This window comes from Nothobranchius furzeri, chromosome 6, assembly GCF_043380555.1.
Source record: "Nothobranchius furzeri strain GRZ-AD chromosome 6, NfurGRZ-RIMD1, whole genome shotgun sequence".
NCBI classification, from domain to species: domain Eukaryota; kingdom Metazoa; phylum Chordata; class Actinopteri; order Cyprinodontiformes; family Nothobranchiidae; genus Nothobranchius; species Nothobranchius furzeri.
In genome coordinates, this window is record NC_091746.1 from 55641833 (window position 1) to 55668427 (window position 26595).

The 26595-nt window shown below is 40.1% G+C and overlaps 3 protein-coding genes across 4 annotated transcripts in view; 1 reads left to right on the forward strand and 2 right to left on the reverse strand.

The window, feature by feature from the left end:
• Nucleotides 1-26595, reverse strand: part of LOC107374609 (astrotactin-2) — a 548261-nt gene that overhangs the window by 101471 nt on the left and 420195 nt on the right. For both annotated transcript variants that reach the window (XM_070552342.1, XM_054744913.2), the window contains exons 14-17: nt 22513-22637; nt 21198-21302; nt 20736-20915; nt 2518-2840 (exon numbers count right to left, since the gene is read on the reverse strand). In XM_070552342.1, the coding sequence (XP_070408443.1) occupies nt 2518-2840; nt 20736-20915; nt 21198-21302; nt 22513-22637 (733 nt within the window). The remainder of the gene's footprint in view (nt 1-2517; nt 2841-20735; nt 20916-21197; nt 21303-22512; nt 22638-26595) is intronic.
• trim32 (tripartite motif containing 32) lies at nt 11606-18912 on the forward strand. Its single transcript, XM_015942775.3, has 2 exons — nt 11606-12555; nt 14532-18912. The coding sequence occupies exon 2, from the start codon at nt 14544-14546 to the stop codon at nt 16575-16577; it is 2034 nt and encodes a 677-aa protein (XP_015798261.3). The 5' UTR covers nt 11606-12555; nt 14532-14543; the 3' UTR covers nt 16578-18912.
• Nucleotides 23229-26093, reverse strand: LOC129163039 (general transcription factor II-I repeat domain-containing protein 2). The gene has a single exon (XM_070552343.1). The coding sequence runs from the start codon at nt 25790-25792 to the stop codon at nt 23984-23986; it is 1809 nt and encodes a 602-aa protein (XP_070408444.1). The 5' UTR covers nt 25793-26093; the 3' UTR covers nt 23229-23983.

Consider the following 26595-nt stretch of genomic DNA (forward strand, 5'->3'; position numbering starts at 1 on the left):
GGGCTGCATGAGTGCTGCTAGTGTTGGAGAGCTGCAGTTCATTGATGGCATCATGAACTCAACAATGAACTGCTCAATACTGAATGGACATGAATGTTTCCTGATCTGAACCCAATCCAACACCTGTGGGGAATCCTGAAGCAGCAAGTTGAGGATCACTCTCCATCCAGCATCCAGGCTCCAAAAGAGGTTATTCTTGAAGAATGGATAAATATAGATGTTGCAATATGTTGCCAACTTGTTCAATACAAGACTTGGTGCTGTCCTTGAAAATCACGGTGATCATACACAATACTAGATGTAGTTTTTGTTGTGGGGTCTATTCATTTTGCTTCTGTTAATTTTAGTAAAACTGAAGATTTTGTGATCTAAATTAGATTATTAATCTAATTGAGTTAAACAAGTGTTCAGTAAAACCCAGCCTTGTGAAACTTCTGGAAATTGTTCATTGAGCTGCTGATTAAATTTGTACTTTTTAAAGGGGGTGTACTCATTTATGCTAAGCACTGTATATGATACTTCTGATGTTTGCAGTCAGCCAAAAAAGGTACAAAGACAGGTAGGCTACTTCTGATATCTAATTCAGCTTATTTTCCTTTCTGGCTGAAGGCTATACTCAGAAATGGCAACATCCCATTGTGACCAAATCCCCTTTGGCTTAACATGGGATGTATATGAAGAGAACATGACATGTTCTGTCAAACAGTCAGGCAGCCAAGGCGGGGTCACTGAACGATGCCAGTTGCTGAGAAAGGAGGAAGGAAAGGAGCCAAAGAAAAAGTGACAGACCTCTTGAAGCCAGGAAATGTGTTTATATAGAGACATGCATCCAAATAGCTGTGCACATATAGATATCAATTGAGTCAGCCTAATGGTAAACTGGACTACTATGCTTCTATCTGATTGCTTCAATAGACTTAGGGTAAAAGAAAAAGGGACTTCATTTCTGAGAGAGCTTTTGCAACATGGCAGCTGTCTTTCCCCATAGACCCAGCCAAGTAGAAAAGATAGTCTCAAGCAAAATTGTGTGTGTGTGTGTGTGTGTGTGTGTGTGTGTGTGTGTGTGTGTGTGTGTGTGTGTGTGTGTGTGTGTGTGAGTGAGAGAGAGAGAGAGAGAGAGAGAGAGAGAGAGAGAGAGAGAGAGAGAGAGAGAGAGAGAGAGAGAGAGAGAGAGAGAGAGAGAGAGAGAGAGAGAGTAATAGATGCACACATAGACAGAGAGAGTGATTGTAGATGTACAGGTTGCCGCTTGCCTCTAATGCAATATATGTATGTGCAATTTTGACTAACAGCAGCTGTGGCCAAGAAAAGAAGAGAAAACAAGCAAACGAGGAGCAGTGTGACAGACTCCCCACCCTCCCCAGAGGTTGATGACATCAATAAGAAGCTAATAATCCTGCCTAAAGCTACCACACAAGGGCTTGCCAGAGCGGTCCACTGCAGTCTAACCCTTCTCCTTGTCCTCAAGCATTTTGCTTTCCAAGTCACCAGAAGACCAAAACATAGTTTAAGGAAGAGAGAAGAACGTCTGGTTGTGCACTTACAAGGGTGTGGAAAAAAAAGACATTTTGCACCTCGACATGTTTGGGTATTGACAAAGTCCACCATGGGCTGTCTGCTATCGATCGCACCTCCTTTTCTGTGAGGCTCTGTTGCTTATTATGTGAAACATGTAACGAGAATAATGTGCATGTGCATTTATCTCCATCACATATGCATTCACCAAAACACAATAATTAGATGCTTGGTTAAAAGGATGTTGAACAACTCAGTTGGATGTACGTCACCTGCTACTGCCTCTGCTGTAGCTTACGCAAAAAGCGATTACAGACACACCAGACGAGATGAAAAATCAACGCAAAATAAGGTGCAAGCAGAGCTAAATGTGGTCAACTAAATGTCAAGTGAAGTCAGAAAGTCTTCCTAAATTAGCCTCTGGAAAACAAATTTGATATGATTAACTTTCACTGTAAAAAGACCAGAAGACTCACACAGAATCATAAACACAGTATGTGATCATTAGGCTGACATCACATTTAGCTGTGCAGGGTTGTTTAAACAAAGACGCACACACACAATTTTTAAATTATTTTTTTAAACAAACACGTATATACCCAGAGATGTCCTTGCAAGAGAAAACGATGATGTCATCCTTTTCATGCTCTGTGTCTTACAGTAGCATTCCCTTTAGTCAAATTCAACCAACTTATGCCATCTAGAGGTGAACTGAAGCAGCTACAGTGAGTGAACGCTTCAAAGGACAGAAATGTGTACAGTTTGAAAGGATTATGACATCATCTTATGGCCTTAGACTGCATATTAGGTGAAATGTGTTAAGCAATCACTGGAAAACATACAATATAATAGGAAAAACAAGTTTTGGGTTTCAGCACGTCCCATATTTTGTTGTAGTTGACCTAAAAACTACAATATGTTCAATTGAAGAATTCAGGAATGAAAAAAAAATCTCCGGGTCAATGGTGACACACCTGCAGATACACACACACACACACACACCTCTTTGGTGATGTTGTCTTGGATCAGGCTGTAAAGGGGCACAATTCGGCTGACTTCCAGCAGGACGGGGATGGGAGAAGGCTGCTCCCCATTCCTGCCATTCCCATTGCGGCCTTTTCCTGGCGCTCCTCCCACCATGGCCTGGTGGTGGCACAGGTGGCAACCAGAAGGACAGCTTCCTTTCTCCTCACAGCGGATCTCCACCCCATTCACCATGTCATCAGCTAACAGCTGGCTCTTCTGCAGCACCAACAGGTAGTTGATGAAGGGAACAGACTTAAGTTCACGCCGACCTCCACCACCCACACCCTGGTCCGTTGCCTCTGAAAGAGCAGAGACAGGAAAAGAAGGATGGTAATGAAAGACAAATGCTCAAAAACACACATCAGTATGCCTCACTTTTAAAACAAGCCTCTCTTTCATCTAAATTTATTTCAAAGTTCCTGATTTAGAGTTCCGAGTTTGCTTTGATTTGGATGTTTTCACATCTTTTTTCAAAGTCTGTTCCTTTGTTTCACTCTCTGCTCCCCCCACACCTGGTACTAGTTTGTAAATAACTTCACCTGCTTTGTGTCAGTTGATTTTCGTGCTGACTCTAAACACCCTTTATTTTCCTTTGTTGTCTGTGAGATCCTGACTGGTGTTTCTCCTAGTACAGTTCGTCGCCCTGTCAAACACTGTCAGCACCGTACCCTGTTTTCTGACTTCCTGCCTCGGAGCGCCTCCAGTTTGTTTAAGTTAAATAAAAGTTTATGTGATACCTCACCTTCCTGCCTCCTGACTGTCAGCTTGCATTTGGGTCTTTATTCTCACCACCCTTAGAGAAAAGGATCTGACCAGCACAAAGCCAACAGATTTATTAGCTCCCAAGGAGTTTATGGAGGTACATGTGGCAGTAAAGACTTTCAATAATACTGTTTGGCTGTACCCTCTGGACTTCGGGAACATTTGCAGCCTGCTTAAGACCTAAATACAGAGTTTGTTCACAAGGATTATTGAGTCACCTGGGATGGTGGAGTTTCTGGATGAGGTGGAGCAAGAGTATGATGGTATATGGGAAGTCATTCATTACAATTCAGCTCTTAAAGCCTGCTCAGCCTTGGCTAGTAAACTTCTAACTATTCAGTCTCCAAGATGGAGGCTCCACGAGATTGAAGGGTTCCACACCAGTATCCGTGTCTCAGCTTTAACCATGGCCAGATTTACGGCCAATGTTCTACCAAAGGAACCAACAAAACCAAGACAAGGGCCCAGTTTGTAGTATGACAAGGTCTTGAAATAGACTGAATCAAAAGTTTCAGAGGTGAATTGGGGCAGCATCTGAAGTGAGGCAGACCATGTACTAAACTGTTGTGGTGACCAACATGTTAAAGGTGCATTATGTAGAAATGAGGTAAAAATGACATCATGTGGTAAGATGTGGTTACTGCAACCACTTTAAACAACTCTGGAGCTTTTTTAGAATACACGTGATTGCTCCCACAATGGAGAAATTCACTTGTTGCAGCAGCATCAACAATTAAGAGAATAATTTGAAGGAAAATAATAACAAGGTACACGTATATACACATAGGCAGTAAGCTATTATTGTAACCTTTGACCACTAAAAACCACACATTTTTTTTGCCAGCCGTCATCAAATTACGATTGTCAGAGGTGCAGCATTAGCTCACAGCAGACATGGCAACCCCCACACTCACTGACGATAAACTGTAGTTATGTCCCTCCTTCATTTGTTTTGAAAGGAGAAAAACCGACAATCCCAGCAGCCAGCTGGATATGATATATGTTTCATTTTAACCATTCTTCCAAAATCACTGAAAAATTAGACTCTTTTGGGATTTTCTCACTGTAAAATTCTCCCTATATTCTTACATACTGGAATTTAAGCCAAAAGGTAAAGCTGAAAGTTTTCCAATCAATGATGAAACCCTCTAGCCTAGAAATCTAGACAGACAGTAGGCAAAGCAAAATGATTTAGCTCTGCAAGTCAGTCTAGCCACTCTCCACTGGAGCTTCAGTAGGTCTACCACTAGCCTGAGCAGTATTGGGTTATGCTAATCACAGCGCTCTATCGGTTTGGTGGGCCAATCATAGCACTCCAGTGGTTTTGTGGGCGGAATGATGCGACGGAAGGGAACAACTAAGATGGTGACTGCTCGTTTGAAACAGCTTTTACATCAACCTTGGACTACTTAGGTTTGGGCTTTTCTTTGAGACGAGCAGTAAGAGGTCCTTAAAGTTGCTATATGGAGTTTTCCCCTTTCAGGACTATTGTATGATTTTTCAAAAATCCATAAACGTGATTGTCTTATGTTTATGTTTATGTTCATTCATTTAGCAGATGCTTTTATCCAAAGCAACTTACAATTTATAACCTATAGGGCATGTTGTGATCTGTGGGAGAAACCGGAGTACCCGGAGGAAACCCACGCATGCATGGGGAGAACACGCAACTCCACGCAGAAAGGCCGCAGCCAAGTTTCGAACCTGCAACCTTCGTGCTGCGAGGCAACAGTGCTAACCACTGCGCCACCATGCAGCCAGTCTTATCATGTATTGTGATACAATCTAGGAAATATGTCTCTTTTTTGCCAAGCCCGCCCCCTATCCCGTAGAGCACAATGCAATATGAACTGAGCACCAGTCGGCACTAACCAATAGCGTTAGACTACCACTTAAATACAGACTTCAATCACAAAGCGTGCTCGAGCGTTTAAGGACATACCTTGGTTGATGCCATGTTGACGGACTTTCTCATGGACGAGTACGTCTTTAAAATATAAACAGATGAAAACATAACATAATGTGAACATGATGATTATAAAACAATGGGATTTAGCTCTGTTCTGTCGGCTAGAGGAGCACGTTCGTGAACGAGAGGCATTGCTTTAGGCCATAAATACGAATACAAAACAATGTCTAGATGTGAAACGCCTGACAGCCACTAGATGGTTTCATCACATAAAAGAAATAATCCAGATGTCTACCTTAGGCCCTTTATTTAGAAAAAGGATGTATTTGCATCTTCTCCACCAGTGTATGGAAGACTCTCCCATTGCCCCATTCATAGCGGTGAGTACGTCTCGTTGTTTGTTGTGTACTAGCATGCAGTGACAGTTTAAAAGACAACCTTAGATTCCATCCCATGACCAAGCTCTTTATATGGGTTGTAGCCAAACTGTGTATTCACATATATAGGATGGCTTGCCAGGCTACAAACCCTCATTATTGGTCACCACTTGTGTTTAGTGACTAAAAGAATGGGACAGCAAGTGCAAATGGTCAACATGAGCTTCCTGATTGAAGGAGTTGTTAAAGTCGAGGGAAAATTCAGGAGCTCTGTTATGGAATAAAGACTTGGATTAGTTCCAGAGGTGTGACCAAGTCACTGCTTTGCAAGTCACAAGTAAGTCACAAGTCTTTCCAGTCAAGTCTCGAGTCAAGTCCAAGTCAAAGAAAACCAAGTCCAAGTCAAATCCAAAGTCAATGATTTGGAAGTCCAAGTCAAGTCCAAGTCCTGAACTTTGAATTTTCAAGTCATAATCAAGTCATCTGTCCAATTTCAATGATGATAAATACATTCCAGTGATAAAGCTTCTTAAAGCTTAATTTGTTTGTTCAAACAAGCAGAAAGTGCAACTGAGCTTGATTATAAACAAAGTGCTACTGCATTTAGCAGCACAAGATAAAACCCAGAACGAAGAATGATTCATGAGTTTTGTCCATGTTGTGCCACTTTTGTGCTAAAATATCAAATATGCTCAAGTCATCATCAAGTTAACAGGTGCAAGTTGATTCAAGTTGTAAGTCATTGGCGTTCAAGTCCTAGTCAAGTCGTAAGTCTTTATAGATTTTATCAAGTCAAGTCAGAAGTCATTAAAATAATGACTCGAGTCTTACTCGAGTCCAAGTCATGTGACTCAAGTCCACACCTCTGGTTATTGCTCATTTTGTGTCAAAACGAATAATAGTGATGATTTTACTACAAAATTATCAGTTCAGTTAATTTGATAACTTTTTAAGATAGGTCTTTATTGGTTGCCTCACTTTGGGATGGCTGTCAGGCAGATTAAGGAGTCTTTGAAGAGATTTTGTTTTACGACTAGTTTGGGAAGTCTAGTGTCAAGGAAGCTGAAGCGACGGTGGTCTGGGGTCTCTGCACAGCCTTTGCCCTGCGACCTGGTCTTGGGCAAGTAATAAAAAAGATGGATAGATTTATTGCTTTTTTTCTTTCACTCGTTTTCTGTACTGGCTTTGTCTTACACTGGGTTGTGACGTGGCTGGAAGCTCACTCAGCCGTCAGAGTTGTGTCACATCCTGAACGGATCACAGGGTCAATAAAGAGACAAACAACAACAAACAACCTCTGACTCACTCACAAATTAAATTTAGCAGTGGCAAGTAATCTAGCATGAACAGGTCAGAGCCAAGAGCTGACTCAGACACCTTGTTGATGAGAGACAACAATTCTAGCCACAACTACACAAAGTTTTCTGTGTATTTAAGTTTTACTTCAAACTAAGCAAATGCCAAAAGCATAGGTGAGTTTTATTGGAACAAAATACAAGCTACCATACACTTTAACTCTCAGGCTTCATTAGGGACAGTTTTGTCCTCTAATGACTCAAGAGTATAGTAAATCAAAGTAAAGCCTGCACACAGGACCACTGCAGCACTTTGTGGTGATGCTGCTGCTATAATAAACAATTGTGCTGGATCAGATTCATTAAACCAATTTAACTGTTTTTGAGACAGAATAGTTTAAATGATTAATACAAATAAAAATGCGAGACAAAACGACAAGTGTTTTAAACTGGTGTGTTGATAGCAATTTGAAACATTTTTCTGAAGTGCCTTTTTTTCCCTCCACTGACTCAATCCTCATATATAAACCCCTCTGATCTCTATTAAGGTAGCACAACTCGGGTTGCGAATGACCACAGTCACCAATTCTTGTCGTGTTTTCTATCCCTGTATGTATGTCTGATCTCAGAATTGTGTGTACTGAAACTCTATTCCTCTGGGATTAAAAAATTGAATTGAATTGAATTAAAACAGAAAATACTTTTGTTCTGTTTTACTTTGTAATTTCAAATGTGATACATTGTGTCACGTTATACTAGATGATAAAAATAGTTACTCATTTAAGTAAAATATTTGCTGAAAATGGTCAAAGTCTAGCAACAGCTTATTAATTTTACTTCACTGCAAAACATTTCAGTAGATTCAATTCAGACAACACTGTAATTTGTAATGCTAAACTATTTATTAGAATTGTACCACAAGTCATGACATGTTTGCCCAAAACAAACAAAAGAACAACAAAGAAAAAAAAGTTCTAAAAATGATCACAGCCTTTGAAGAGGAGTGGACCAACATTCCACAGGCCACAATTGACAATCTGATAAACTTTATGTGAAGAAGATGTGTTGCACTGCATGAGGCAAATGGTGAGCACACCAGATACTGACCGGTTCTGAGTCCCCAGACCCCAAATAAAGCAAAAAACTGCATATTCCAGGGTGACCTTTTATTGTGGGCAGTACAGGGAGTGTAGAATTATTAGGCAAATGAGTATTTTGTCCACATCATCCTCTTCATGCATGCTGTCTTAATCCAAGCTGTATAGGCTCGAAAGCCTACTACCAATTAAGCGTATTAGGTGATGTGCATCTCTGTAATGAGAAGGGGTGTGGTCTAATGACATCAACACCCTATATCAGGTGTGCATAATTATTAGGCAACTTCCTTTCCTTTGGAAAAATGGGTCAAAAGAAGGTCTTGACAGGATCAGAAAAGTCAAAAATAGAGAGATATCTTGCAGAGGGATGCAGCAGTCTTAAAATTGCTAAGCTTCTGAAGTGTGATCATCAAACAATCAAGCGTTTCATTCAAAATAGTCAACAGGGTCGCAAGAAGCGTGTGGACAAACCAAGGCGCAAAATAACTGCCCATGAACTGAGAAAAGTCAAGCGTGCAGCTGCCAAGGTGCCACTTGCCACCAGTTTGGCCGTATTTCAGAGCTGCAACATCACTGGAGTGCCCAAAAGCACAAGGTGTGCAATACTCAGAGACATGGCCAAGGTAAGAAAGGCTGAAAGACGACCACCACTGAGCAAGACACACAAGCTGAAACGTCAAGACTGGGCCAAGAAATACCCCAAGACTGATTTTTCTAAGGTTTTATGGACTGATGAAATGAGAGTGAATCTTGATGGGCCAGATGGATGGGCCCGTGGCTGGATTGGTGAAGGGCAGAGAGTTCCAGTCCGACTCAGACGCCAGCAAGGTGGAGGTGGAGTACTGGTTTGGGCTGGTATCATCAAAGTTGAGCTTGTGGGGCCTTTTCGGGTTGAGGATGGAGTCAAGCTCAACTCCCAGTCCTACTGCCAGTTTCTGGAAGACACCTTCTTCAAGCAGTGGTACAGGAAGAAGTCTGCATCCTTCAAGAAAAACATGATTTTCATGCAGGACAATGCTCCATCACACGCGTCCAAGTACTCCACAGCGTAGCTGGCAAGAAAGGGTATAAAAGAAGAAAAACTAATGACATGGCCTTCTTGTTCACCTGATTTGAACCCCAATGCGAACCTGTGGTCCATCATCAAATGTGAGATTTACAAGGAGGGAAAACAGTACACCTCTCTGAACAGTGTCTGGGAGGCTGTGGTTGCTGCTGCACGCAATGTTGATGGTGAACAGATCAAAACACTGACAGAATCCATGGATGGCAGGCTTTCGAGTGTCCTTGCAAAGAAAGGTGGCTACATTGGTCGCTGATTTGTTTTTGAATGTCAGAAATGTATATTTGTGAATGTGGAGATGTTATATTGGTTTCACTGGTAAAAATAAATAAATGAAATGGGTATATATTTGTTTTTGTTAAGTTGCCAAATAATTATGCACAGTAATAGTCACCTGCACACACAGATATCCCCCTAAAATAGCTAAAACTAAAAACAAACTAAAAACTACTTCCAAAAACATTCAGCTTTGATATTAATGAGTTGTTTGGGTTCATTGAGAACACGGTTGTTCAATAATAAAATTATTCCTCAAAAATACAACTTGCCTAATAATTCTGCACTCCCTGTATAAGGTACACCTGTGCACTACTCATGATGTCAGATAAGCATCTTGATGTGGCACACCTGTGAGGTGGGATGGATTATCTCAGCAAAACACAGCTGCTCACTATCACACATTTAGACTGATTTGTGAACAATGTTTGAGAGAAATGGTAATATTGTATATCTGGAATGAATGTTAGATCTTTAAGTCCATCTCGTGAAAAATCGGAGCAGAAACAAAGGTGTTGCGTTTATATTTTTTTTGAGTGTATATATATATATATATATATATATATATATATATATACATATACATATACACACACACACACACATATATATATATATATATATATATATATATATATATATATATATATATATATATATGTGTGTGTGTGTGTGTGTATGTGTATACATTTTTTAAATTCCCATTTCACTCTCCACGGGTGGTCTCATCCTTCCAAGCTCAGGTCCTCTACCAGAGGCCTCGGAGCTTGAGGGTTCTGTGTAGTATCTTAGCTGTTCTTAGAGCTGCACTTTTCTGGACTGAGATGTCTCATGCTGTTCCTGTGATCTGCTATAGCCACTCCTCCAGTTTGGGGGTTACTGCCCCGATGACTACGGGCACCATAGATCTCTCTCTCTCTCTCTCTCTCTCTCTCTCTCTCTCTCTCTCTCTCTCTCTCTCTCTCTCTCTCTCTCTCTCTTCTCTCATATATATATATATATATATATATATATATATATATATATATATATACACACACTGTTTTTAAGTAGTTATATTAAGCGCTATATAAAACATATGTTTATTATTATTAGTATTATTATTATTTTACATATTGTTTTTATTTTCCTATTCATGTGTTCATGTGGAGTAGGTATAAGGAAGTGTCATGTGATGTATCTGTACACATGATCTCTGCAGCACTTTGTGGTGATGTTATTGCTATAATAAACAATTGTGCTGGATCAGATTCATTAAACCAATTTACCGTAAATCCTCTAATATTAGCCTGTATTTAATTAACTGCCAGTATCATATTTTGGCCGGTGTCGGAGTCGGCGGACGTGAATAATGGCTGTTTTTTTATTGTGGCTGGGTGGAATGTGGTAACAAGCAAGTACAGGGGGCGGTTGTGTCATCCGTCTCACTTTTGATTTGCCAGTGATAGACCGCGAGGGTAACTTTAACCGTGCGGAGACAAAGAGGAGGCAAAAATTTGATTTCAAGTTCAAAGAGAACGTGCTGATTATGCTGCAGAACACTCTGGGGAGCAGTAGCAGGGGTTGTATGAACTAGTCGACTTCACCGCTCTATAGTGACTTTTTATGCCTGTCATCGACTAGTCGCTGTCACGTGATAATGACCGGCAAGATGCAGTCCATGGAAAAGACAGCAGCCTGCTGTCAGCAGGTGACAAGCTCCTGCGCGTCGGGAGGCAACGCGCTGTGACAGAGCGTCAGTACTGACACCCACCGTAAAACGGACATTTAACCAAATTGTGACGTTTACCCTCTTGCGATTTAATCTTCCCCTCACCCCCATCCTAACCTTAACCAGCTTGCGCATGCAAAGCTCTGATTGTTGACGCGCTCCAGACATCTGTGTCCTGAGCACGGCCACAGTAACATTATCAAATCAGGTGTCGCCACCTCAAAAACTAATTTAACATGCGATTGTTCATGTCGGCTCATTTCCTTTTATGTTTTCTGTCTTTTATTCTTTTATTTGTGCCTGATGCGTTTCGCTGCTGTGGATCGGGGCGCATCACCTGTTTTGTCCTCGGTGATGCACCTAACTGATGTGGCTGGCGAGCAGCGCGCACTCCGCTGTTTTTGCGGTCCGTAGATCTTTTAGAACTGCAGTTCAAAGGTAACTCATAAGGTGAATAAATATGAACCCAGGTAGCAGTTTTTCTTTAGGATTGAGAGGAGATGCAGGAAGATAATAAACAGATACAGGACAGAAAAATAGTCAAATAAAAACAAGTTAGATTTGTACCTGGTGGTTGCAACAAACAGACACCATTGAAGGTAATCAGAAGTGAGGAACAGAAAATGAAATAATTATTTTAATGTTTAGAGCAGCAGGAACTCCGAGAGGCTGCAGGCGCATCAGTGAGTTTGCGGCCGCTGCGCAGGGGGAGGGGGGAGAGGGCTGAAGCAGAAACTACCGTTGTTAAAAGAAATGTGTTTAACTTTGAAAATGTGGGCACAATTTTAATTGTCAAAAACTCCAGCGAACCATTAGTTCATTTTGCTCAAATAGAAATTGAGCCCTGCCTCTAATTCTGGCCCTCCTTCCAATAAAGGCCTGGAGCTTGATGAGCTTGAGTCAAATATAGGCCCGGGCCTGTATTAGAGGATTTACGGTAACTATTTTTGAGACAGAATAGTTTAAATGATTCATACAAATAAAAATGCGAGACAAAACGACAAGTGTTTCAAACTGGTGTGTTGATAGCAATTTGAAATATTTTTCTTTTTCTGATGAAAACTAGACACATCTTCTAGGTTTTAAAAACATGATCCAAAGAATAACTGAATGAACATAATCTAGTAGATATATACTGACATCTAGTGGCCATTACCTGTAGTTACAAACCACCCTCATAAACACGTTCACAAAAAATGTTCAGGAAGCATTTTTCACCTCTGAGGGTCTCTTCCTCAGCTTAGTTTACCAGTTCAACCAAGTTAAACGGCATTCACTTTAATATGCAGTGAGTTGTATACTATTTTTGCCATCTGTTGGTAATAATATGCATAATTGACGCATCATGCGTTAAACACGTGTCCAGCACCAGCCAATCAGACAGAACAAACGGAGCTTTGCATCGTAATTTACGCCGTCTGCGTAGGAGGAGTCGTCAACGTCAACACTGCAGTTCTTCACTAGCAGCTACTGTAGCTGGCTGGCTGCACACCCAAAGTAATCTAAGCAAGCACCGGAGAAAAGGTAAGGATACGTAGCAGAAATGCCTACAAGGAAACGTTAAAAATGAACATTTTGTTTAAGTCATGGATGCATAATTAGCCCCGTGATTGAATGAAAATACATTCATTTGTCGCGTTGCGTTTAAGTACCACCATGACAACAACTGCTGTGATGTGAAGAGGCCTCGTTTTTATTCGCTCTTTGCATAAACTGCAAAATGTATTAGTGTTTAACAACAAAATAGTGGGAACGTTATTTAAGCCTGCCCAGTTGGTGCGTGACTAAATCACGTCGTTTATCGGTTAGATTTCAGAGAGCCTTACATTATTCGTTATTTAGCTTCACTTCACAGCAATATTTCATCTCAAACCAGACTCCAGATGCGACTTGTTTTCAGTTTATTTCCTTTTTATCGCTGAGTTTATCCTTTATTTACACCGTGACTTATTAGCTACCTGTGCTAATATCAATCATGAAAGTGCTAGCATAGCAACGTTAGATCTTGGCTGTGGTAAAATGATGAAATTTATTTAATATATCCATCAGCCTCAGCTCATACAAAACCAAAAGGTTTAACTATAAATACTGAATCATTAATCTTGATTAGTCGGCTGGCGTTCAGTTATTAAACTACCATTGATAGGACTTGTGGCTTTTAGCTTTATGTACATAAACTCATTGGAATCTTCCTTTTACAGAAACAACAGCCAATATTTGCTAAGTTTTTGTATGTACTACTTCTGATGTGAAATATGTATCATTTTAATTAGTTTTTACTCAAGTAACATCATCAAAGTAAGCTTTTCATTATAGATGTTGTGCTATGCGGTAATAATTTGTTAGTTTTATACAACACTCAGCTGTGAGGCATGGCAAATGTGGGACTAGGGCTGCTTGTTTATGGAAAAATAATAATAATAATTGCATCAAGTTTATTCAGGTAAATATTCCATCACGTTAGTTATCTACCAGTTTAATGGAAAAACACTCAAAATATCATGAATGTTGACTCATTTTTAATAAAAATCGATGTTTAAAAAATGTTTAATTTATTAAGGAACTTAAAAATCTGCCTGTAAATAATTAAAAATAAATTATTTCCCTTTTCTGAAGTGTCTCACATGGGAGTAAAGAAAGTCTTTTCTTTGGTTAAGTAGAAACTTTTTGCATATGAACTTTTACGTAAGTAAACTTTAGTTGTATTTACTAGGTTTGGCTGATTGATGATGTTCAGGAATTCGTTTTATCTGCTGTTTCGTAGTTTACATATTTAGTCGTTGGAAGTCCCCGAGGGTGCAACACAGTTAATTTGCTTATAATGTTGTTTTTAAATTTTTTGTTCAAAATAGTCTTTTTGAACCCCTGGCTGTCTTCTGCTGAAAAGTTGTCATACGAAAGTGAGCTAGCATAAGTGCTTTCTGCGTTGATGAGGCTCAACTTTCCAACGCTTACGTTTTCTTGCGTTTTCAATCAATTAAGTTCCAATAAAACTTACTTCAAAGTTGTTTTCTAAATTCATAAACATTGTTTATAGGTTTCATAGATATTGACAAAATATGCAAGTTTCAGCATTCCTTCTACAATTTTGTCTGCATTTTTCACATGAAGGATCTCAACATGAGCATGCTTGCAAAACATTGTGTCAAATAATTGTACTAGTTGTTTATGTCAACTAAATCATTTTGCGATTATTCAGATCCCAAATTACACATTCAATACATTGCATAGAAATGCATTATAATTTGTGTCATATAGTTCTTTTCCTTCCAGATTCAGTTTTTCTCAGTGCTTTAAATTTTTAATAATTCCACAATGAAAATGTAAAAGGTCTACATTTTCATCTAAGTCTAAGACAGACTTGTTTCTATTTTACAGGGCTCTATAAATGAAACACAATGATTATTCTTGCATTGTTTCCTGCATTTGTTAGTTGTGAACTATTTTACATTTGCATTTACATCTCCCCTCCTGTTTTCTTTCCATTCTCTCCACTCAAGGAAAAGGCCATAATGGCAGCGTCGTGCTCCCAACTGGACCCAGATCTAATGAGGGAGGTTCTTGAATGCCCCATCTGCCTGGAGACCTACAATCAGGACCACCTGAGACCTAAACTTTTGCAGTGCGGCCACACAGTGTGTCGACTATGTCTCGAGAAACTCTTGGCTAATACTATTAATGGCGTTCGCTGCCCCTTCTGCAGCAAAGTCTCACGGATGAGCAGCATCTCTCAGCTGGCAGATAATCTAACTGTGCTAAAAATTATAGATTGCACTTTGTCCTGCAGTGCTGCTGCTGCTGCACTAATGTGCAAGTCCTGCTGCAACCGTCTACCAAGACAGTACTGCCACGACTGTTCTACCGTTCTCTGTGAAGTGTGTAAAGGTGAGGGCCACCTGCATGAAGGTCATTCAGTTCAGCCAATTAAGGTGGCTGCTGAGCAGCGTCGTAAAGAACTGGGCGGGAAGCTGGCTGCTCTCCGGGATGTCATGGGTGAAATTCAAAAGAAGAAGACGGCGATTGAAAATATTTCTAAGACCTTGAGACAAAAATATCGGGCAGTTCAGCTGGAGTACAACGCGGCTGAGCAACATCTTCAAGGGGAGCTCAGCAGATCTCGGAGGCTGTTCACAGCCTCGTTGGGAGAAGTGGAAAAACTCAATGCGCAGGTCCTGGAGGAACAAACGTATCTTCTCAACCTCGCAGAAGTAAAAGTGGTGTCACGCTGTGATTATCTGACTGTGCAAGTAAGGCAGAGTGATGTCGCCCTGCTCAAAGATGATGGTGCAGGAAGTGACGATGAAGAGCTAGACCTGAGGGGCAGTTTATCCACACAGTTTCAGCTTCAAGAGCCGGCGCTGGTGAGAATAGAGCAATCAAAACCTCTAGAAGTGGGGCATTTAACCACAAACACTTGCGTCATTAATACAGAGGAAGACAATGGAGGTGCAGAGACTGTATTTGAGAGTGTATCTGGGCCAGGAGGTGCCACAGGAGGTGCTGTAAAGGTTCCGGTGGATCTTTACAGGGATGTCGACATGGTCTCTGCAGTAGAGGAGACGGTATGTGGTTCACCAGGCAGCTTTAAGTCCAAGTCCATGGATGAAGGAGGAGGATCAACTGCTGGAGCAAGTTCAGGACCACCAGTGTGCCAATTTGTAAAGAAGATGGGCTGTAAGGGAGCTCTACCTGGGATGTTTAATTTACCAGTGAGCATCTGTGTGACGCCACAAGGTGATGTACTAGTGGCTGATCGTGGAAATTGCCGTGTCCAGATTTTTAATCGCAAAGGTATCCCACGTGAAATCCGACGTAATGCCAGCATTGACAACTTTGTCCTGAGCTTCTTTGGGGCTGACCTGCCAAATCTAAACCCCTTATCAATTGCTGTGACACCACAAGGCCTGATTGGTGTCACTGACAACTATGATAACTCTGTAAAAGTCTACACAATGGATGGCCACTATGTAGCTAGCCACAAAAACCAACTGATCAAACCATGGGGGATTACTGCCATGCCGTCAGGTCAGTTTGTGGTGTCAGATGTGGAAGGGGGCAAGCTGTGGTGCCTCGCTGTGGACCGCAACGTAGGCGTAGTCAGCTACAACCGATTGTGCTCTGCTGTGCGGCCAAAGTTTGTGACGTGTGACACAGCAGGAACGGTATATTTCACCCAGGGCTTGGCCCTGAACTTTGAGAAGCGGCAGAATGAACCCCACCTGGAGGGTGGCTTCTCCATCAGTTCAGTGGGCACCAATGGCCAGCTTGGCAAACAACTCAGCCATTTCTTCTCAGAGACCGAGGACTTCCGCTGTATCACTGGCATGTGTGTGGATGCCAACGGGGACTTGCTGGTTACAGACAGTGGTAGAAAAGAAATCCTGCAGTTTCCCAAAGAAGGTGGATTTAATATTCTGATCCGAGAAGGGCTGAACTGCCCTGTGGGGGTTGCCACTACCCAGAAAGGGCAGCTGTTAGTACTAGATTGCTGGGACCACTGTGTTAAAGTCTATACATACATTCAAAAGAGGCATTCTTCCACTTAAAAGATGAACTGAACAAGTTCAGTAGGTTTGGTCAGAATTGACCTTTGAGAAAGGAAGCTTTAGTGTAGATTAAATCCAAACAATTGCCTCCCTGGCTTTCATTGTTACACCACATTTGTAAACTCGTATTCCAACTTAAAAACGGGAGAAAACACCAATATGACACCAGGTCCTTTTTATTGGCTGTTTTATTCATCTTTTCGCCTGAATGTGTGTGAAGTAAGTAAACCTGAAGAAACAGTGGCTGATAATATACTTACATATGAAATAAAGCACACTAAGGCTTTTGGCCTGTGAAGCACTTTATTCTCGACACCACTGTGTCCTATCAACGGGTTTCAGTAGCACACTAATGATAATGAAGCTGGCAGCTTTAAACATTTACTTTGTTAGTCTTTAATGACAGAAGTCTAATGAATTATCAATCATTTGCATTTGGCAACATTCAGAGAACGTGCAGAATAGGAAGTACCTTCTAGACGAGTGCTGAACTGTAAAATCATAACCTGAAGGGCTGTGTGATAAATATGGAGCCATGGTGATAGCTGTTTGGGGGTTTGATTTTACATTTGGGTCATGTTGTTTCCTCGTTGGTACAGTTATATTTTATTTATTTTCTTTAACATTTTTAAGGGTTTTTTGGTCACTAAAAGCAATGCGTTTCTTTAAAAATTCCATTTTAGTTTTAGTTCAGCTTTTCAGAAAAAAAAACTGCATTCATTACAAAAACGGAAGCTTTCATTTCTTAAAACAATTCTCACGGTTTCCTGGCAACTTAGGTCCAACTGTATCACGATTGCATTTCTGTTTCTTTGTTGCTATTCTGGAGCTTAAAGCAGGAGGATATATATGGACACTGAAGGTAATTACAAGTTACAAAGGCTGGTTCATTTCTGGTTTAGCTCTGCTTCAGTGAACTTACAAGCACTCGCCTTTACAAGTGAAAAGCTTCTGAATTTAGAAGACAAGATTTTGCTCAACATGAACAGTGTTGGTTAAGGCTACTTACTGTTATTAAGTATGGAAAGAACATGGGATGAATAAAAAAATGTTTCTGCTCCAAAAATGTTTATTTAGTAGAGTACACATCAGTGCAATTGTGTCATGTGTGGCCAGTGATATTAAAGCAATATTTATTTTTTTTACACATTTCCGGGTTTTAGCTTCTCTGTTATCCTTTTAGTAGACAAATGCATCTAAAACCTGGGAAATTGTGCAGGATCCTTGCTTTTCCTTCAGACTTGTGATGAGTGATGTGATGTCAACACTGCCCCTTTTTACAGAAAAACATCCAGGAATGCATGGCACTCATAACTATAGTGACACGGTGTAGTCTGTTTTTTTTGGGATCATTAAACCAAACTGTATCCCTGTTCCTGTCGACGTGATCTCTAGGAGATCCCAGCTGACAGGAGTGTTGGGAATAATGAGTGGAAACTTTAGCATTGCAACACTATTTTTCATTTGCACACAGAGCAACCAGGTGTATCGCACTTTGGATTTATCTGAGATATTTTTCTACTGAATTTCATTCAATTTAGCCTATTTTTGCAGTGAAACGAGGCTCATTAGATGTTACTGGATACATGTATCCTAATGCTCACTGATTTAAAGGAAGATAGATTGGTAGCAGGATGTTAGTAGGGTTTGTAACATTCAATCACACAAAAAAATCTGTCTTCCAGTCTCGTTAGAGCTTAACACACACACACTTGGCTTTTAAAACATACATTTCCTACCTAAAAGCAACAATTTACATGTGAGAATCAAAGTAAAAACAAAGGATAATAGGAATACAGACATTTCCTTTGTGCTTTATATTTATTTTTGATATTTTTATGTTGAGACCAAAAGTAAATCCATGTTTGATTCAATCCTGCCCCAACTGCATGCCATCGTCACCATGTCTGCTTAGTGGTCATTAGCTGTAGTCATGAAAAAAAAAATCCAACTGTAAAAAAAGCCTAAATCTCCCCTAAAGTCAAGTGTCCTTGTGTCAGTGTGATGAGCCTTGGAGTGAATCAGCTGAATACGTTTTACTGTGTTTCATAAGAGACTTCCTGGTTAGTCATTAATTAAAAACTACTGAAATATTATGGTGCGCTTTCCTTCATGCTAAATTCTTCGGAAGCTATGACTTTTGCCTGTTGGGTACATTAGGATGTCTCGGTGTACTTAAAGTCATGTTTGTGTTGATAAAGTTGAGTGCAATAAATATTTATGAACCAAAACATTGGAATATGCACAGCTGTGTTTCTTCATACCAAGAATACACATGTATGAGTACAACTTTGTACAACTATTATATTAAATAAAGTTATTTTGTTACACTGAGTTTGCTGACTGTTGAGCTCCATTTACATGCATCTACGCTGCAGGTGATAACATTTAAAACAAGCTCAATTTGGGGCTTTCGCTACTTAAAAGCAGAAATATGGCAATAAAAAAAAGTACAAGCTCCTGATCATAATGACAAAAATTCAATATAAAACACATTCCAATATTTAGATTACTTGAAAAAAAAGAGTACTGATTGAAATTCTGGAAGAGTTTGACACTCCGAGCATGAAAAATGTTATTGGTAACATTATTAACAGAGTGAAATAAAATGTGTTTCGATGTCACAATAGAGTTTAAAGGAAATGTATATTTTAAAAAGCCATTTTATACTTTTAAATGCCCCTTTTCTTTAATAAAATATGACTAAATGTGTTCATTCTGTTGTGACAGACTCTTATTCTCAATATTTATTCACCTTTTCTAAATCAAATTCACACTAGCAGACTTTCATTTTATTCATTTAAATTGTTGAAAATAGCTGCACCATTTACCCTTTATAGGCCACTCACTGAAGTAGTTTAAAGTGCAGAATTTCAACCCCGGGGTGTTATTGTGGTATAGAATAAAATTATCCAATCTTCAAAACAGGTTTTCATGGAGAAAATCAGAGCAAATTTGGATGCTGGGCCTGGTGTGGTAAAGGACCCCCCCCCCCCCCCCCCCCCCCCCCCCCCCCCCCCAATAAACCATGAAGTTAAATAAACATGTCCTTTGTATAATATAGATAATTATAAGACACTTTAGAATAGTCTATTAATTTTAGAACATTATATCACTGTAGAATAATACAGAATATATCACAATTATTAAACAATTTAGTATATTTTTTATGAAAACAGACTACTGTGGAATATTTTAGAAAATATATTGAACAATAGATACCAGTTCTGATTGAATATATATTATTAGATCATTTTTAAATATTATATATTTGAGGATCTGCCTCAATGTCTTCATTATCACTGATGGCAATATTGGCTGGCACAATAACTGTTTTCCACCATTTTCTATAGAAATCTTAGTTTAAATCAGAAAATATATTCAATGTTATAACTGTTATCATTACTGTTACTACCATGATTATGAAAATTTGTCTGAAAACCAATAGATTTTAATTCAACATACAAATAATTTCTATTACTTGTTCGGGCGTATGTTCAGATAAGGCAGCTTTGATTTTTATGCTATGATTTCATCAACCTTAATGAGTTTAATATTTACAACATCCATATTTAGCACAACTAATTAACCTTGTGATGTGAGACTTTCATAAACCTAGCAGAGATCTGTCCGTAAACACGAGAGGAGACCGAGCAGTTTTCTGGTTCTGCATGCACACCGATATTTAGCCCTGCACTGATTGGTCAAATGGTGCCATGGCATGAACTGTGACTAGCTTGAACTCTGATGATTGGTTGGGTAAAATACCAGAATTCTAAGAGTTTTGAAAAGGTGCACTGACATCATCTAAAATGTTTGTGGAAGTGATTAAATATAGACGCTGGCCCTATAAAGGGTTAAAGTGTTAAAAATGTGAAACAAAACCTTCCCAAACACTCTTTTACCCACGTCTCCACTAGCTCCATGAAACTTGGCAAGATTTTTAAAATCTTTTTATTTGTATTAACTTGCTAACCAACAAACAACAACAGCCAAACAGTGTAAGCATGAGTGTAAAATCCCAGAAACGATCACATTACTCCACCTCTTAACTAATGTATGAACCATTTGCTATTTATTAAATAAATAATTGCACCTATTCTTTTGAAAGTCAGCATCCGTGATTTCCCCCGAAATTTGGAGTGCTCGCCCTCTCACCTTTCTGGTACTGGAGCCAGAGCTGCTGCTGGGCCTTCTTGCTGGGGAAGAAGATGTTGCAGCTGAGCTCGGAGCCGAAGAGAGCCTCAGACACATAATGGCTGCCGTACTGCTGGAGAAAAGCCAGGAGCTCGTCACGCGTGCTCTCCCCTGACAGCGTTTTCAGCACCTTAGAAACGTCTACCGAGTCAAGAATGAGATGGAAGACAACTACATTTATTTCCTGGAGGAGGAGGGAAAACACCAGACAAATTGTAGAAATTGTTTAAAGAAGTATGAAGAGTAGAATTATTTATATAAATGCACACCCAGAGAGGCTGATGTGCATTTGAACAGATTAAATATTTTGAAGAATATCCATTGAAACAGCAGTTTAAGCAGCAGAAGCATCACTTTTCTCTCAGTTATTGACTAAAATTCATCTTGTGATGTATAACCAAATCCAAACCGTATTTTCCAGACCTGTGGATAAGGTAATAGAGCTGAGTTTGACTTTATATAGATTGCTGCGCACTCTCCACTGTTGGACCATGGGATAGCCTACCGCCTCACTGAACTGGGCATCACCTAAGAAAGACAAAAACACCAGAAAGCGATCTACTAAAGATTAAATCACAGCAAATCCAACAGATTACAAGGTGTGAGTCATAAAGAGACACAGAAACACATCATAAATAGGAATACGAATAAAAGTTATTTCATTTTCGTCCATATCGCATGGCCATCATTAACTTTTATTGCCTTAACATCGTTTATCATCACGGCCCGTATCCCAGCTGCCGCTGGATCAATGGTGTTATATGGAGCAGCTTGAACCCCTATTGGATTGCTGACATTAGAGGCGCCAGCAATCTCTGCTGTCCGTGCAATTCAATTACCAAACTTTGACATCGCTTAGAACTAAAACTGCAAAAGTGAAGAGCAAGGGCGGGAATAAATAAATAAACTCTTTAAAGGAGCCTTGATCTTTTACACCAGAGACATTCATGCAAAGCAAATGGAATGGAAAAACAAAGCCATTTATTCTCTGTGCACTTGTGTTCGTCCGATTGTGGTTGAAGACAGATCCCTGGTAAAATATCTTGGGACATGATGTGGACAAAATGTCAGTTTAGCTAATGAGGGATTAGGGAGTAGAAGTGGGTGAGACAGGCCTGATTGGATTTGTTCTTAATGGGACGAAGTTCAGCGGAAAAAAATAACAGGATAAAATGACAGGTCAAGTGTCAGAGACCTTAAAGATAGCCTGAAGAAGTCTAGACAAATCCTGGAGCTAGCGTCTAGATTCTCAAACATTATTAAGTGTTTGATGTTTATGTTCTTTTTGTAAGAACCAAACTTGGTAAAAGAGTTTTTCTCCACGCAGCACTACCGTGCTTTTTGCTCCTGATCCAAGTCCGAGTCATTTGATTTTGAGTATCTGCCGATACCAAGGCCCGATCTGATACTTCAGCAAACCATTAAAATAAGTAATAATAATAATAAGTTTCCTTTAATACCTTTATTATTATTTGAGTATTTGTTGCTTTTTGTGTTTATGTACTTTCTTTAGTTTATCTGCCAAAAAATACCTTGCTTGGGAAGTACATTGATAAAAAATGTGTTAATATTGTGAATACCATAATCTCCTGACTATAAGGCACACCTGAATACAAGCTGCAGGTGTTTCAATGTTTAATGCTCCCTTTCCGGTTGGCTCATGGTTCCCCGCTAATGTCATTTGTGTATGACATTATACATATATATATATATATATATATACCCCCAGTCTTCTCACCTGATAGGAGTTTCAGGTTGGGGAGCGGCTCTGACAAGATCCCTCGACACTGCTCCTCCACTGGAAGCGGGATGACCATGAGACCATCAGCTAGCTGGGGGAAGTCCTTAATGTAGTTGTTGTCCCTAAAATAGAAGAATATAGAAAGAAACTACTGTTACTTCTAAATGAATTCATAAGTGTAAACTTGTCAGTCAAGCAGCTGAAATCAGAGGAACCGGTTAATTCTGCAGTCTTGGTCTGTTCAAGTGTATGACCCAAGCTCTGCATCAGTTACAGACCGGGATTTAGAGATACATGTTATGTAATTACAATTAAATCATGATTACAAAATAGTGGCTATCTTCCTGAATCCTGATGGTCCAGGTTTGCTTCATTCAAAAACAAGCATGATGTAATCTGTGATTTTAGCTCTATAAATGGGTGTAAGTGTGCACTTCTCTGTGTGTGTGTGTGTGTGTGTGTGTGTGTGTGTGTGTGTGTGTGTTAATTCTGTTCCGGTGACAGAAAAAAATTGGCTCCAGTCCTCATGACCCCCAACAGCCAATTCTGTTTGGTAGACAGCCCATTCATGTTGAACGGAAGGAGCTGCAGTTCATATCCCATCAGAAACGTCCTGCTGGGTTTGGAGAGCATAGCAAGCAGAAGCAACCCATCTCCCTTAATCCACTTTTATAGGAGCGGGTCTCACAGCTTAGTCCTTGTGCTGCAGAAACTCACAGGCATGGGAGGAGGAGAAGGGGTATTTCACTTTTCATGACATCAATTTTTTATCCTGTTTCCACAAAGCCTGCTAGAAGCAATCATGACCCTTTAGTTAGAACTCAAGGCTGCAAGGGCAGAGGATGAGAGGAGAGAGCTGGAGGAGGTGCTGTAAAAAGATTACAGTGGCTTATGCTCACAGAAAACATATTGATTATTAAACCAAATCAGCTTCAGGTTGAGGCTCAAAGAACCTTTAGAACCAAGATGGTTTGTAGCTTTATGGATTTTTAAGCCTCTATCTGACCTGTCCTTGACACTCCAAGAGGAGCTCCTATTCCTCGGCCCGTTTGCAACAACCTCTCATATCAAAAGTCTAAGAGCGTTAAGTTTCTAAACAGTTTCATCTAAAACTCATTCCATTTGGCTAAACAAAAGAAGCAGGAGCCACAAAAAGCCTGACTCTAGTGCAGGGGTGTCAAACTCATTTTAGCTCAGGGGCCAAATTGAGGAAAATCTAGTCCCAAGTGGGCCGGACCGGTAAATTAAAAACAACTTCAGATTGTTTTCTTTGTTTTAATTCAATCACTATAAAACAAAGCGGGAGCCTGAGGACAGTGTATCCAAAATATTACAAGCACAACATCACTATTAATAAAACACCTGAAGTATATTAGAAAATTTGAAATACAAAAAAATTAAATTCCTCAGTGATTCAAAGAACTAGATCACATGGCTATATCAGAGAGTTTCATGCAGCACTTTAAGTTTATTTGACTCCTGATACCTGACATCTTTTAGCTTTCACCAGAGCATCAATATCAGGAGTCACATCCTGAGTGGCAGCTAACTTCAGGATGTGATTCAAGTTCTTGTGTGTGAGCCTCGAGCGCAGCTTTGTTTTATTTAAACTCGTTACAGAAAAAACTTGCTCACAAAGATAAGTGGTTCCAAACATGCTCAATAGTTTTGCAGCAAGAGCTGTCAAGTTGGGGTAACCAGGTAAAAGGTTTTGATAAAATGTGTCCAAGCCAGCTGTAACAAATGTGCCCTTCAAATCCGAGTCACACTGCAAGTCAATTATTTCAAGTTGGATGCTGGTGGGGAGATCAGAGGGATTCACAGTGAATGGGGAGCAAAAAATTCTGAAGTCCTTCTCAAGTTCATCAAAAATCTGAAAGCGTAGCTCAAACTCCCTCAACAGTCCCGTTATTTTATCTTTGAACCACTTCATGTCGGCTTCATGTTGGGACGCACACACTTTTTTCAGACAGGGGAAGTGAGCTGCGTCATTAACAGCGAGTTGCGTCTCCCACAAAGACAGCTTTAACTTGAAAGAACGTATGCTGTCGTAATACTGCGTGACAACTTTGTTGCGGCCTTGCAGCTGTTTGTTCAAGTTATTAAGGTGCTCTGTAACATCCACCATAAATGCAAGGTCCTGCACCCATTCTGCAGAACGAAATTCTAACACTGGTTTGCCTTTTTCTTCCATGAACTGTTCAATTTCTTCTCGTAAATCAAAGAAACGCCTCAGCACGGCACCTCGGCTTAACCACCTTACCTCAGTGTGGTATGGCAGGCTATAGATGTGGTCGTTCTCTCTGAGAAGGCTGTCAAACTGACGGTGATTCAGGCTTCTGGATCGGATGAAATTAACAGTTTGGGTGACCACTTTCATGACGTTATCCATCTTTAATGACTTGCAACACAAACTCTCCTGGTGCAAAATACAGTGAAAAGTCCAAAAATCACCTCCTCCATTTGCAGATTGCACTTTCTCTCTGAACTTTGTCACAACACCTGATTTTCTCCCAGTCACTGAGGGCGCGCCATCTGTAGCGAGGCTTACAGCGCGGGACCATTGCACTCCGACCCTGTCCAGCGCTCCAACGAGTGCGGTGAAAATATCAGCTGCTGTTGTTGTATCCGTCATGGGCACCAGCTCAACAAACTCCTCGGTGACGGTCAACGTGTCATCAACTCCGCGAATGAAAATCGCCAGTTGAGCAACATCTGTAATGTCCGTGCTTTCATCAATAGCAACTGAAAAAGCAATAAAGGACTTTACTTTTTCCCTTACATGGCAGTCCAAATCCGCTGAAATATCGGAAATCCTGTCTGCTATTGTGTTTCTGGTCAGGCTGATATTTGCGAAAGCTTGGCGCTTTTCAGGGCACACAATCTCCGCTGCCTTCATCATGCACGTTTTTACAAATTCCCCCTCACTAAATGGTTTTGAAGCGACTGCAATTTCATTAGCAATCAGGTAGCTAGCTTTCACTGCAGCATCACTGATATCTTGGCTGTGAGTAAACGCAGACTGCTGTTTCTTCAGTCTGGCCAACAGTTCATTCACCTTCTCTCTTCTCCGCTGTGCTTCAAATTTGTCATATTTTTCGGCATGAAGACTCACATAATGGCGACAGAGATTAAATTCTTTCAGCACTGCAACGTGCTGTGAACACACCAAACACACAGCTTTTCCGTTCACTTCCGTGAAAAAATAAGAGGATGTCCATTTTTCTTGGAACAACCTGCACTCTGTGTCCACTTTTCTCCTTTTTGACAGAGACATCTTGGGCTGAAGCACAAAATGTAGATGCTGTATGAGATTTCGGAGGCAAAACAAAATAGCTCGTCAGAACACCAGTTGCACTTGACTGACGAATTTGCTCTGGCTGAGGATAAACGGCTTGCTTGCTTAACACAATGCCTATTTTACCATCTTGTGGACGTATTGGGAATAGCAGTTCTTTTAATTTAAAAATTCGAATTTATTTTCATTCTACAATGTTTATCAAAGTTTACACAACCATCTCGCGGGCTGAATCGAACCCGTTTGCGGGCCGAATCCGGCCCGCGGGCCGTATGATTGACACCCCCGCTCTAGTGTTTTCAGAACAGCTGGGCTGGTTACTCTGTGTGCGTGGCCCGTTTCCACACTTTTACTCAGTTTATAAGAAACAGGCAAAGCAAAAAATAAATAAAAATAAAAAAAGACTGAGCAGCTACTAAAGTAATATTTGTAAAGTAAAAACATTTAGTGGCTTTGATGTTGTGGCTTCATAACTTTTCTCAGTTGATTCAGTCTGAGGACCAAGTAGAGCTTTAAATTATTGTCTTCCACTTCTTGTGGGTTATGTGCATTTTTTAAACTATTGTTTCATTGGCTAACATCCTACTGGAGTTAAAGATCGTATTCTGTATGGAAAATATATGAATGATGCTGCTCTTTGGAAAAAAATGCACATTGGAAAGAAAACAGGAATATTTGATGTTTTAAAAAAGTTATTTTCCAGCTGGACTTTTGATTAAAGACAAACAAATGAAAAAGGATAAATTAATTGTAATGCCATTGTTCTTAGAGAAAATAAGATG